General features: G+C 44.7%; 2 protein-coding genes across 3 annotated transcripts in view; both read left to right on the top strand.

The window, feature by feature from the left end:
* Positions 1–15,000, top strand: part of LOC311358732 (tomoregulin-2-like) — a gene marked incomplete at its 5' end in the record, with an annotated part of 207,854 nt that overhangs the window by 141,936 nt on the left and 50,918 nt on the right. The gene's annotated exons all lie outside the window — the stretch shown is intronic.
* The window catches only part of LOC311358613 (tomoregulin-2-like), a 45,923-nt gene that overhangs the window by 3,514 nt on the left and 27,409 nt on the right, over positions 1–15,000 (top strand). For both annotated transcript variants that reach the window (XM_084478704.1, XM_084478703.1), the window contains exon 2: positions 12,741–12,850. In XM_084478704.1, coding sequence (XP_084334830.1) covers positions 12,741–12,850 — 110 coding nt within the window. The remainder of the gene's footprint in view (positions 1–12,740; positions 12,851–15,000) is intronic.

Here is a 15,000-nt window from a genome sequence, read left to right as displayed (position 1 = left end):
GGTAATCCATAGTCTACAGAAAGTTAGAACGCCGTAACAGAGTTTAAATCGGTTTTGGAATCGTCCATTTCAACCTTTTTAACTGTTCTTCTTTGACATGACAACTGCCCTTCCATTACAGAACCGATATCTTGCTTGAGCCTTTATGGAAATCTTGTTGTCTGATGCAGTAACATTTATTGTCACATGTCTCTGATCAGTGTTGGTCAATGTTTGATTATTTGCATTCTGGTTGAATTGTTATGATGGTAGTTCAAAAACAGTCAAAACTGTTGTTGAGTGTTTTGGCCACCACCAACCACAATCATATCAGCAGACAGCAAATACGCATTTTAATAGACGCGTAAATGTCATGCTTTGACCTAAAGACTTGCATTTTACAGCACAGCCATTAAAATCTCCACTTCATGGTTGGATCTGAAAACCTGCTGGCTAGAAGTGTGTAGCAGCGTAGATGAATGCAGTGGCTCCCAAATGTTTTCATCCATGACCCACTTTACAGTTGGAAAATTCTTAAGATCCCAACTTAAGACATTCATTATGTTTTGCATCTGGTATAATCAGTTAAAACATTGTTTTAAAGACAGCCGTGTCTGTTGTAGAAAAACCAACATTGGCCCCTAATATCCTCATGTAACAGTAAAGTTCTAAGTACTAGTTTTCTTCTGGCTTCAAATCATTAGTTGGTCTAAATCACTGTTGATATACAAAGGCCCTTTACATATAAACATTTTATAGAATATGCATCATCAAATATCTACAGCTTATAAATCAGACATCTCCTGCGACTGCATATGAATATTAAATATATTAATTAATGACTGTGAGAAACTATTAACCAAGCAAAGACAAATAACATGGTCTTGCCTTGTTGACATTTGCTGAACCTGCATCACTAATAAGGTAATGTTAGCAGGTGGAGTTGAACCTGTCACTAATAAGGTAATGTTAGCAGGTGGAGTTGAACCTGTCACTAATAAGGTAATGTTAGCAGGTCAAGTTGAACCTGTCACTAATAAGGTAATGTTAGCAGGTGGAGTTGAACCTGTCACTAATAAGGTAATGTTAGCAGGTGGAGTTGAACCTGTCACTAATAAGGTAATGTTAGCAGGTGAAGTTGAACCTGTCACTAATAAGGTAATGTTAGCAGGTGGAGTTGAACCTGTCACTAATAAGGTAATGTTAGCAGGTCAAGTTGAACCTGTCACTAATAAGGTAATGTGAGCAGGTCAAGTTGAGGAGGAGAATGTGAGCCTGGCTGCCAGTGTGACTCTCTAACCGCTTGCTTTCTTGTAAAAATAATGTTGCATTGATTTTGAGAGGTTGTTAAATGCCAAATCAATTTAGCTCTAGTAGTAATTAACTAAAGTTTTGCTGATATTTTCTAAAAGCTATAGCTTCCACAATGTTCCCTTCCACACAAACTACTGAGCAGGTTTACATAAATGCAAATGTGACTCTTCAGAATATAACATTTTCTCTAATAAGACTTTATGTGTATAGACCTCAGGACAATGTGTGTTGTTCTGAGTGTTGACATGATGAGTTGAATCTGCCTATAGGCCTACTATAAGCTATTGCTAATATTAATTCTGCTTATATACTATGATGGCTAGCTTTTTCACTCCTCCTCATTTTGTAATTGATCAGAAAAAACACAAACATGCATAATGTATACCTATAAATATTATTGTATTTGCTCAGTAGCTCAATCTTGAATCTTATTGGTTAAAACATGTTAACTATGTGTTTGAAACAGCCGAGTGCAGCACTGCAAATTGAGTGTCAAAAATAGAATTAAACAAAATAACACGTAGCCACACCTGTGAACAAAGTAGGCTATTTAACTATTCACGGCCATCTTTCATTATTAATGAAGGTCGATTCCGATAGCTTCCGTTTTCTCCCTTGCCCAGATCAGTCGTTGATCGGTCCGACTCTGCTAGCTTCTAGCCTCGAGGGATATCAAAGATGGCTTCATTGTCGCGTGCGTTTCCATGTTAGAAATATTGACAGCAGCTGGTGCAGGCGACATATCATCTTATCAGTTTGAGGCGCTTTGGCTTCATACAGCGGAACAGATTTAACGTAAAAGGAGGCACGGGAGAGAGAGAGAGCAGTTGGTGGTTGGGGATATCAGAATCAGCATTTTAGGACTTTAGTTCAATAGAAATCGTAGCTTTCTACGATTTCATATATTTTGGCAAACTCTTCAAAAAGGATTGCCGAATGTTTCAAACTGTTCTAGAGTAAGTGCATGAACAGCATTTAGAGTATGACATTTTATTTGGGAATAAGTACTTTAAAGGAGACTTGAGTTGAAACAGTGCCTCAGTGCTTCCAGGCCGTCATCACGGACAATCTTGATGCATAACGACTGAACATCCATAGTAGCCGTTATGCATGAGCATGTATTATGTATGTCCCTCTTTTTTCTTCAGGACTTGTGTGGGTCTTGAATGTAGGCAGGCAATAGGCTTGATGAAGTAATCACCACTTTAAATGTTGATTGTGTAAATGAGTCATTCTCACTTTAATTGGTCTCCCTGGTGTAGTCTCTTGGTTTTTGTGGACTTAAGGGGGCCTGTGGAACGTGGGCTACCGTGAACATGGGCACAGTAAACAGTCATGTTCTTTTTTGGAGATCCAACCATCCTTTTTGGCAACCCTTACTAGCTCTAAAAGTTCCATTTCCATGTTCTCCAGAGGATTTAATGTGGGCTGTGAATGTTCAGTATATTGTTAGCTATCTGGTATCTGCCCTAGTACAAACCGCACCCCGCATGTCTCCACCTTTTATGCTGAGGTCATCTGTTTAAGATAGGCATTTGAGTGCTGGAGATAAAAAAAATCTTAGATTGTAATCAAATTTCTTTTTTTGACGTACTATCAACTCACTCATCACCAAAGGCCTTCAGTAAATAGGTTTATTATGAGCGTTACCGGGTAGGATAGTAGACTTTGATCGGAAGAGAGAGTTAATATTTGACCAAGTAATGCTTCTCCTTTAAAATGTACAAATTCAACTTTTTATCCAACAAACACACTTTTAACAAATGTTTCATGAATGTTCGGCCCCAATACTCTTCTGTTGTCCATGTGCCATATTAGTAGCCACGAACAAAATACAGGATCTTACACTATTCCCATGAACTAAAGAATTAGAAAGTGAAAATCGCAGCTGTGGATATCAAATGTATTAAAATTCAAACTGTAACCAATCAGTATTCTCCAATCAACAAGTAGGCCTATTCTTTAAAGAAGTTCATAGACGCAGAGCCACAGTACGCCCTCCATTCATGCCTTGCGGGGGAAACAAGGCTCTTTCTCTGTGCTTTACTGCTCCGACTCCCATAGCTATTGTTAGCGCTGAAAGGCGGTGGTGGTGATGCCTCGATACGTGACGGGGGGGCGAGTGGAGGGCGGGGGGGGGGGGTATGCAAAGCCCCTGGTAGGGTTGTAAATCCCATCAAGTGGAGTGAATTACCAGTAGTCCGTGGAGACTTCTGCACATCTGCCCGTGAGATTTGTCAGCACAGAATACTTCCCTTCATCGTCAGACACAAAGGCTGGGGCTTAAAGTTGCACAAGGGGGGGGGGTGGGGGGTGGGGGGCGATAATCAAATAGGGATCAACGGTTGTTAATTGGATGCAGGCTTTATTGTAAGGGCGTTTGCAAAGAGAGAAGAGAAATTGTTTCAATATTCTCCTCTGATTTGAACACAGACTGTGGCTAACGTTGAAAGGAAGGAAAGACCATAATGAAGGCTGTGCGCGCATTATTTATCTCTGTTGTAGCGGAGTGATTTGAAAAAAAAACATTGGCGTTACTAATATAATTTAAAAAATAAATAAAAGTAATACTTGAGCTATGAGACAGAGGTCAAGGAAGGATATCCCTCTGGTTGTTCAGGGATCATTTTTAATTTACTCTCTTTAATTATTGATCGGCACAAACCTGGTGGAGCAGGGCTGCTGCTCCAGCGCGGCTGTGCCTCGTGAGACCTCGCGCTCGTTGGAAAGGAAGCCGACGCCTTTGGCCGACAAGCTGCCTTCCTTCTTTCAGACGAGTGAGTGCCTCGCATCGCCATCTTAATTGTCGGCGTATAAACATTACCTTTTGAATATTTCATGTTTGCCAGCTTGTTTTGGTTAATTATTCAGATGACTGTAATCTCCTCCTGGATGGTGATGGTTTTGGGGAGGAGGGCAGGAAGCAGACGTGGCCTAAACGGAGGACTATAAATCCACCTTTAAGGTGGATTTATAGTCCTCCGTAGAGTGCAGTACGTAGACACGGAGAGGCCTCTCCGTCGACGGAGAGCCCGCCGGAGACCCTCTCCGTAGCGCTACGTGCGCATCCAGTATTTTTTAACTCTCCGTCGAGGCAACGGAGACGGACGGAGACGGCTTCTTGCCGGGATCTCTTTCCCCGGTTTGACTTTGGACCTTATTTACTTTGTACATTGAGGACCGATAAAACGCCAATTAAGATTTGAAAAGCTTTGGAAGTTTATTTTCAACACTATTTACATGGTTAGTAGTCAGCCTGTAAGATCGATCGGGCAGCGAATTGCGTTGCGTATCCGACATCCCGACGGAGAACTGCGAATGCTCGAGGGGTCTCCGTAGTTAGGGAGTCGGATTACGGATTACGGATACGGAGTGGTGTACTTTGGCCGTAACACAGAACACAGCAGGGAGCAGGAGGTGGGGTAGGGGTAGCAGCTTTCTAATTGGTATATAGACTATTTAGGCTGGTGCGTTTTGTGGTGCTGTCTGATATTTGAGTTTTCATCACATCAGATTGATCCAGTAGAGATGTATGTCTGCACAAAGGGGTTAACATGCAAATAAGATGTCACAGTGGGACATTTAACGCAGGGTTTATGCAGCCTATACAAGTCACTCAGGTAGATTTCTGGCGCATTATAAGTCCCTCTATTTCTTTAATAGTGTACCATAAAACGAGGGAAGAGGTGAGCTAAATCAAAGCCAGCCCTTGTATTTAGTCCACTGAGTCACCATGGAGCTGCTGTACAGCGTGGTACTGGGATGGAAGGGCCAGCCGGGGTCTGCAGCCCTTTGCAAGGAAATGATAATTGAGCAGATTGTGTGAGAAGTTCCGAACCACTATTGGAATCACACAACGAATGAACACAACGGAATAACAAGAATCACAGCAAACTGTACCAACTCAACGGGGGGGGTTGAGTCTCAGACTAAATTGATTAATCAAAAGAGAAAGAATCAGAAGAATTTATTCTCCACTCCTTGTTTTCTGTCCTCCTGCTGGCTATCTGGCTGTGTCCTCCCCATCGTTCAAGAGGGGAAACTGATATGCGATTTCTACTTCTTCTTGGCAAAGTGTGATTGGTGGGACCCCCCACTGTTCTCAGTGCTGATTGGTTGGAGGGAGGAGGAGTGTAGCAACGCCGTCCTCTGTTCATCTCCCTCTCACCGCCATGTGGAAACCCTCCATTTCTAAATCACAGTGCTTCACATTTGTATCACGTATATTGAGGCCATAACAGAAGAGCTACGAATAAAAAGCAGATGTGGATTTCTGTTTTGTTTATTGTGCTTTGCTTTTCAGTTCAGTGAAACAAAAGCTGCTTGAACTGATTGAGAGCCTGCATGTGGACAATTATAAACGTGCAATATGATATGTTCAGGGTGATATCGTTTCCCCTAAACGTTGATTGAAAATAGGCCAGTTTACATGCTTTATTGCAGAGATTCTATCATGATACATTCCTGTTATTAAAGAATGTTATTGTGATGTTAGTCTGCAGAGTAAGTTTCATTATGGAGGAGTTTCACCAGGAATTGTATTACTTTGTGGCTTCGTATTAAGAAAAACCTAAGATACAACTGTGGAGTGTGTGTGTGTGTGTGTGCTGGGTGGCTGGTGTAATCAGCCTCACCTGGCCCCAGGCAGACTGATGAGGCTCTGGGGCTGGTGAGGCTGCACACCTGTTGTGCATTGGGCAATCAACGTGCACGGCTTGAGCCAGCCATCAGCACACACACTCAGGGAGACGTCCTCGGTGGCAGCAGGGAGCACCATCTGTACGTCCCGTTACGCTGTGAGCCGTGGACCCGGTCTCAGCCCCACCCTGTGCTCTGGACCTGGGGAGCCGACCGCAGCCACCGCAGACATGGCTACACGTTTATATTCTCATGGTTCTGCGTTGTTTGTAACCTTAAGAATATTTACAATTTTGTTGGTTTATTTACAAACAGTCAATAATAACGTCTGCTGATAATTTTTTACGAAAACACAATCACCAACACAAACATGACCTCACGGGCACCGCGTAAAATACTTACTACAGGAAGAAACAGAAGGCCATTGTTTCACATCCCACACACCTCCCCAAGCTACCGTTTGTAAAATCAAATTAGCCAAACTAAATTCCACAATGTAGCCGTTCTAACGCCACAGACTCGCCCGTGAGAGAGTGTCCAACTGTTACACAATTTTAATATATATTGCATTGTACCAAGATATTTTTAACTCCATTGATTTTCGACGTTGCCTTCATTATGCAAATACTTGCCATTTGGCACCAAGTGGATATAAAATATTCATACTAGAAATGTCATCTTTGTATGACTGCAATTCAAGTGTGATGTTACTGCAATGATGAAATATGCGTATGTCCCTGTCTTTAGTTCTCGTTATTAAGATTGATTGTAAAAATGGCCTTCATTAACATTCAGTGGTGCTATTATGTCGTCGTGTTCTCTGTTTGAAAAGTGCATTGCAATATGGAAGCCATGAACCCTGCAAGATTTCAACTCATGCGTCATGCTTTTTCGCTAATGTTGTGATATTCTGAAAAGTAGGCATCATTACATATTTATTGCTGAGGTGCTATATTAAAATGTTCCCTCATGGTTTATTTTTTAAACAACACATTTTCGACATATCTTAGTATACGCGAGAGATATATTCTTGGCATGAAACTTACTCTGAAACTCTGTAAACACAGAGTGCGATATGGAAAAGGGTTTTCCGGTCCTATATGTTGTGTCATGATGAAGGTCACGCTGTGACGGTGTCCATATCCACGTACCCTGATTGATGTAGCAGTGAAGTGAAATTCTGTATTGTCCAAAAGTGTCCCAAAAGGCTGTCCCTACGTATCGTCTCCCGGACCAAAAGGAAACTCGATATATCCAAATCCTAAACTAAGAACTGCGCAGCAGAAAATAGCTCGGTCATTTCCCTCTCATTGAGAGACATCCGGAAAATACCAGAGACTTTGTTGCTTCAGTGCTCGTCTTCCAAAGAGTCTATGAAGTGGAATGACTTGGGAGGGGGGGGATATGCATAACTGGTATGCATGCCTGGTATGCCTATGGTGTCGCAGGAGATCAGTGACTTCTAAGCTTTATGGTAAAACCACGTGTGTGAGGTCTCATGAAGGTCTTGTAGACGGCCTCATGACTCGTGGCCATGTGCCGTTACTTAGTGCGCACAATCTGCGTCCTTCCACTGGGACACGCGGTACCATGGGCGGGGGGGTCAGCGTCTCAGCAAGACCTCCAAGAGGCGCCGAAGAACGGTGGGAACCACTAGAGCCTGTGTGGTGGAGAGGTGGTCCACATGGGAAGCCCTTGAATAAATATTAAGAATTAATTTATTTTGTACTGCGCTTTTCAATGACCCAAAGACGCTTACCATTCACACACAGTCACACCGGTGGTGGTGAACTACGATAGAAGCCACAGCTGCCCTGACGGCCGTTCAGCGCCTACGGCCCCCTCCGACCGCCACCTCAAACACACCGCAGTCAGACACGTTCACACCGAGCCAAGGCGGGTGAAGTGTCTTCGCCCAACGACACAACGACCACGACGCAAGGGCCGGGATCGAAACCTCCGACCCTCCGAGCATTGGCCAAACCGCTCCAACGCCTGCGCCACGGTCGCCGCTTTGGGACCGTAAGCGTGATGAAGCGCTATGCAAATACCAAGGGGCTTGATTGTCTGTAGCACTCCACTGGCCGTAGCCTCCACACACTTCCAGCGATACCCCGGGTCTGGGAGCCCTCCCCAAGGCCTGGCAGTAGGAGCACTCTCCGGTACCCTCTCTGGTCTGAGTGCCTTGTTTCCAGCCGTGTAATCCAAGTGTTGAAACCTCTCACGGAGCCGGCCCTCGCTCTGTGATTGCACACAGCCGCTCTTTTCACTCATTCAAGATGTGTGGCAAATGGCCGGTTAGCCGCAGCGCCGAGCACAGAACCCTCGTGTCTTGCTATGGATTCTTCTTTGTGTGTGGGGTGTGGGCGCAACCCGTTGTTTTTATAATGGAGAATATACGGGCGGGAGAAGATTGACGAGCGTGTGTGTGTGTGTGTGTGTGCATTTGAGTGGATTTCTTTTTTTTGAGAGCGGAAGAGACAAGTGTGTGTGTGTGTGTGAGAGAGTGTGTGTGTGTGTGTGTGTGAGAGAGAGAGGGGACACAGAGACAAAGGCAAAGGCCGAATCCCGTCTCAGATCTTTACCCCTAGCCCAGTCTTTTGAGTGCCCATCGTTTTGGCCTCGCCCCTGGGACCAGAGTTAGTGGGGTGGAGGGATTACGTGTCCCCCTGTGAAACGGGAGAACCATGGAGACCCTGCGTCGGCCGTCCCATCGCCGGCGTTGAGGTGGGCACGCCACTTTGTTTGTTGACAGACAATTTGAATCAAACAACGGCGTCTCCGTCTGTTGCACGGGCTATAGGCGTCCTTTTGTGGTTGTCAGCAGCAATTCAGCAAACAGTCTCCCTGCCACAGCAGCAGTGGTACTATCAAAATTACATTTGCCATTTATCTGATGGAGATAGCAAAGCATGAACGCTGGCGAATCGCTCGCGAACGTATATACGTCTCACGCTGTCAAGCGATCAAATAAGTCGTAAAGTAAAAATGAACACCGCTTCATTACCGGGCCTTCATGACAGAGCAGCGGTGCTCTGTAGGCCAGCAACCCGGGCTCCCACCCCGCCGGCCTGCACTGGTGTCAGGGGAGCGGTACAGTGGTACAGTGGTACAGTGGTACAGAGGTACAGAGGTACAGAGGTACAGCGGTACAGTGGTACAGAGGTACAGCAGTACAGAGGTACAGTGGTACAGAGGTACAGCGGTACAGTGGTACAGCGGTGGTACAGCGGTACAGTGGTACAGCGGTACAGTGGTACAGTGGTACAGCGGTGGTACAGCGGTACAGCGGTACAGTGGTACAGAGGTACAGTGGTACAGTACAGAGGTACAGTGGTACAGTGGTACAGAGGTACAGCGGTACAGTGGTACAGCGGTGGTACAGAGGTACAGTGGTACAGAGGTACAGTGGTACAGTGGTACAGTGGTACAGAGGTACAGTGGTACAGAGGTACAGTGGTACAGTGGTACAGTACAGTGGTACAGCGGTACAGTGGTACAGCGGTACAGTGGTACAGTACAGTGGTACAGTGGTACAGCGGTACAGAGGTACAGAGGTACAGTGGTACAGTGGTACAGCGGTACAGCGGTGGTACAGTGGTACAGCGGTACAGAGGTACAGTGGTACAGAGGTACAGTGGTACAGTGGTACAGAGGTACAGCGGTACAGTGGTACAGTGGTACAGCGGTACAGAGGTACAGCGGTACAGTGGTACAGAGGTACAGTGGTACAGTGGTACAGCGGTACAGTGGTACAGAGGTACAGAGGTACAGTGGTACAGTGGTACAGCGGTACAGACAGCAGACAGACAGCTACAGACAGAAATGCTATCAGAATACTAGTGATTTGTTGTTCTGCTTGTTATGGAGAAATATTATGGTCTATAATGCATTGAAAACCACATTAAGATAAGATATTACAACGGTCATTATATCCTACCCCTACACGGGAATGCGCAACATGGAGGGGTAGGGCAGAGTGGTCGGAGCAAGGGCTGGATTGGGATTGGTCCAAAGACTGTGTGTGTGTGTGTGTGTGTGTGTGTGTGTGTGTGTGTGTGTGTGTGTGTGAGAGTGTGTCTGCTCATGCTTCTCTATGTGGGTGTGGGTGTGTGTGTGTGTGTGTGTGTGTGTGTGTGTGTGTGTGTGTGTGTGTGCGTGAGAGAGAGAGTTATTAGGCTTCATAAAGACACTTCTGCAGGCGTTATCTCTTTCTTATTCAAAAAAGTCTGCATCATCATTTTTGTCCGTGCTTATTGGAGTAAGCAAAGCCTAAGAGTGAATTTTGATTATCTGTCTAATTTGTTGTTGATAGTTCTCTCAGGGGGTGAATGCCAACAGCGCATAGGTGCTTCTGCTTTCACTTGATCCTTTATGCAAGGACAAAGCATCTTACGCTTTGATCAATAAGCAATCAATAGTGGAATATTGCTCTGATAAGATAAGATAAGATGGTACAGCAGCCACAGCAGAAAGTACAGGTTGAGGTTATTAACGGTGTACGTTAAATTATTGAAATGAAACGTTGTTGACCATTATATCCAAGTGTCCAAAGTGTCTGGATGACACTGTGTCCAGTCAACACTACATTATTGAAGCTATACATTCTAAACAAAAACTAAAGTGAGTTGATGAGTTTTGGACTCCTTCTCAAAGTGACAATACATCACTTTAAGCCAGCTCCTGAAGAAGCCCTGAGTCATAATGCATCTGGTAATGGACCAGAGACTCAGTCAACAATGTATCTCAATGAAGGGAGAAGGGTCTAGAAGGCCTTTGATCTGCTGTACGAGCTCTGAGTTACTCCACACGTTATATCTACAAGCTATATCTGAGTTACTCCACACGTTATATCTACAGGCTATATCTGAGTTACTCCACACGTTATATCTACAGGCTATATCTGAGTTACTCCACACGTTATATCTACAGGCTATATCTGAGTTACTCCACACGTTATATCTACAGGCTATATCTGAGTTACTCCACACCTTATATCCACATGGTCTTTCTGCTGGATCACTGTGGAAAGATTTCAGTTTAGTCCGGCTTTAGCGCTATTAGCGTCTCTTTCTCACATTGTTCCCGGTGAATGACTTCAGTAACATTGCAGGCACTGCTAGTGATTTCAACAGTTCACACATGCAGCCATGTTCAGGAACATTTCCGTATTCCACGCCTGTACACACGTGACTTAGTAATTGCCGGGAATATGGGCCAAGGGACGGTCCAGAAGCTGGTGGTAATGCAACACTTGTGCCAGCCGCTCACTTATTTCGGAACCTGTTCAGTTTCCAAACAACAGCAGAAGCTGTATAGTTATTGTCATCGGATCACCCAAAAGCATCGGCTCATTAAGACGACAGCCACAGCTTCACACTCATCCTCAGCTCGCTCTCCGTGGAAGCGTCTTATGTCAGCCGATGCAACCCTCCACATGCCTCCAGCGTCAGTGTGACTGCTGTTGTTCACAGCACAGTGATCCAGAATAGTCTCAAGGTCTTGAGCAGGCAAACGGCCGGTGCACATATCCAAGAACATCGATCCCTGTTCCCATTCACACAGGACCCCATACAGGAAATCCTCCGGAACATTGCAGGGAAAAAATTGTGTGGGAAAGGGACTTATTATTATTATTATTATTATTATTATTCCCTTTCTTTAGTTTTTCTGTTGTTATTGCCATTTTATGTGACATATTGGTCTAGACACCATAGCAAAATAACAACAAATGCATGAGGAACTATTTATCATGTCATTTATTAATTTAAACGTTAATTTTATTATTCATTCATAATTATTTAGTTAAATTCTTATCTACTGAGGTGAATTAAAAATACATGACATCACGTATTCACTTGTAAAACATTCATTGATATTTCTTCATAAAGTACCGGTACTTGGGAACATAGATAAGAACACATATGAATCATAAGTATGTTCTCAGCAGTAGGAAGATTTCAAGCCAATCTGTTTGGTTATAGGTGTGTGTGTGTGTGTGTGTGTGTGTGTGTGTGTGTGTGTGTGTGTGTGTGTGTGTGTGTGTGTGTGTGTGCGTGTGTGCGTGCGTACGCGCGTGCATCTTTATTTGTTGCATGCACTTGTATGCTTTTATGCAAAAAGGCCACACATTTCCGTATATGTCTGGGCATTTTCATCTTCCATTGAGCCAGATAGTATCTGTCAGGCACAGTAAAAAGTATTTATAAGGGCTTAAAACGCTTACTCATCCATAATGTTCCCGCTTGGCTTCACTCAAAATCTAATTTAAGCAAACCTTCAGAAGTTATGGGTCCCCCTTAACGCTGGGATCAGCCCTCTACCAACCGCCCTCCCAACGCTCATCTCTGCAGCTAGAATTAAAGCAGTTTTCATAATAAATAAATAAATATATAGATATTGTTTGCTTTAAGTAAAATACATTAATTAGGGAATGAAAGTAAACAGTGGTTAAGTAGGTCGTCGGATTGGCCCCTGGCTAGATGAACACCTCCTCTGTGTCTTGAGTGTTTATATAAAGAACGTCCTTCATTTACAATAATTGGACTCGGATATGTAAAATCTAGTATTCATGAACTGCTTAGCCATGAATCTCGTCGGGGAACAGTTTCCACACCACTGACACTCCGTCAAGTTTATTCAATATTTGATATTTAGTATGTTTCAGGTCACTAGCCGCCCTTTCAAATGTAAATATTCCTCACTGTTTCCCCTTCGAGTTCCGTCCTGTCTCGCTGTGTGCGGCCGTGGGTTCCCCTGGAAGCAGCTCTGGGGTTGACGTGTGTGTCCTCTGTTCCCGTGTCTTACAGGCTTCGATGACCGGGACACGGACCTGTTCTTGTGCGACACAAACACGTGCAAGTTCGACGGAGAGTGCCTCCGCATCGGCGACACCGTCACGTGTATCTGTGACTTCAAGGTAAGACCTGTGGACGGGCGGCTGACGCCCTGCTCCTGTTTTCATTGGTGTGCATCGATTGTTGCTCTCCGTTGACCTCACTCTTCTTCTCGTTAGCGTCTCTATCGACCCGCTGCTTTTGATTCTAGGTTTTTTAACCAATTGTTTTTTTTTTATTGTGCTTCTCAAAGCACTTTGCAAAGGTTGATTTTAAAGCAAAGTGTGTTCGCTAAGCAAAGTGTGTGCGTATTATTATTATAATGTTGTGTATCTTAAACAAAGTGTGTGCGTATTATTATTATTATAATGTTGTGTATCTTAAACAAAGTGTGTGCGTATTATTATTATAATGTTGTGTATCTTAAACGAAGTGTGTGCGTATTATTATTATTATAATGTTGTGTATCTTAAACAAAGTGTGTGCGTATTATTATAATGTTGTGTATCTTAAACAAAGTGTGTGCGTATTATTATTATTATAATGTTGTGTATCTTAAACAAAGTGTGTGCGTATTATTATTATAATGTTGTGTATCTTACGAGTGATGAAAACGTCCCTTGGCGTCTGCACTCTTCAACTCCGCTCCTCCGACCGATTCTTTGAGAATAGGAGTCTTCCAGCGGCGCTAAAACCCACATAACACATCCAAGCAGCCCGCTAACAGGATATGCTACCCTTGAGTCGAACCAATCGTTACGCGGCGTCAAATAGTAATGTGGGGAATAACCCGATAGATGCCCCATCTGCAAGACGGACGACTCTATCGAACACGTCGGATTCACTGCAATTAGCCCCACGGGGGGCGCGCGGGCCGCACCGCGGCCTTTATGGCGCCGGTGAGTTTGGTGAGATGGCTGCCAGCGCGCTGGTGGTGTCACCTGCGCTCAACGCTTATCACCGCCGGGGTCGGGGAGAGAGTGGAAGATTGAGAGGGTTATCATTAGCGGCATAAATATCGGGAAACCGTGCTATTCTTGATAATGGCTCACACTTAACATGATGGGCGGTGCGCCTTAATGAGGAAGTTGCACCAGTCAATCAGGTATTGATTTGGGTGTTACAGTTGGACCATTCCTTTTCACTGGGGGGGGGGGGGGGGGGGGGTCCAGAGATGGAGGTCCAGTCCATTGCGAGTTCTGTCGGGGGGGGTTCTTTATCTGCGTCAACATGGGGCCCTGCCTCGCCTGCGCACAATGTGTTGCCGGGCGGTTTTATCTCGTATTGTGTAGCGGGCCTGAAAGTGAATATTAGCGGTGGCTTGTAGATAAATGACATTGTGGCTTCATCCCTCATGGATATGATCTTGTGCTGATACTAGTGTGTGTGTGTGTGTGGGGGGGTGTTAGTGGTTGTGTGTTCCTGGCTGGGGCCCTGGTCGTTCTGCTTGCAGCTCTTAATGCTGTAGCCTTCAGCTCCACCGAGCTACGATTCTTCCTCTCTTTCAGTGTTTCTCTGTCTGGGTCTGTGTGTGCGAGAGACTCCTGCCGTCAATGTCCGATTTCATTAGCGCGGTACTTACTCAAGTATCGGATATCCTCCTATTAGTTCTGCTCACCAGCATCATATTGCTGCTGCTAATTTTAGCTGGCCCACTTTTTGACGTCTGTAGTTCCTGAATAAGCTCAATCCAAGCCCATAGTAAACAGCATTTTTATGCTAATTTCCAAATTAGTATTTTTCTTCTTTGTGGTCATGGAATGACTAAACAGCCGACGCGTGAAATAGTGGAAGTACGTTCTCACACCAACACCATGGTGGGAGACTGGAACATATGTACTCAGATACTTGATCACAGGCAGACTAACTCAGTAAACACATACAGTGTGTGCACACAGCAGGGATGAGTCAAATAATTGCATTTTTCTATACACACTATTGACTCATTTAGTGGAAGCCTTTATCGCCGGCGACGTTGTGTTGCATATTTATATCATCGAGGAGCTGGTCGCGGCTCGGGAGAGAAATACCCTCCACCGCCGCCCGCCCCGCCCCGCCCTGCTTATCCAGCCATTTGGAGCAGAGATAATGAATCACTCATTCATATTCACCCATGCACACATGCAACAGTGATGTCACCCATGCAAAGCGACAACCAGTGGAGCTGTGACGTCTGGTGCTCAAGGGCACCGTCCTCCCCTTAAGCCAGGTGGAGCCAGGGTCAACTGGGAAC

Source organism: Micromesistius poutassou, assembly GCF_964030765.1.
Source record: "Micromesistius poutassou genome assembly, chromosome: 14".
NCBI lineage: Eukaryota > Metazoa > Chordata > Actinopteri > Gadiformes > Gadidae > Micromesistius > Micromesistius poutassou.
This window is presented reverse-complemented; position numbering and strand designations above follow the sequence as displayed.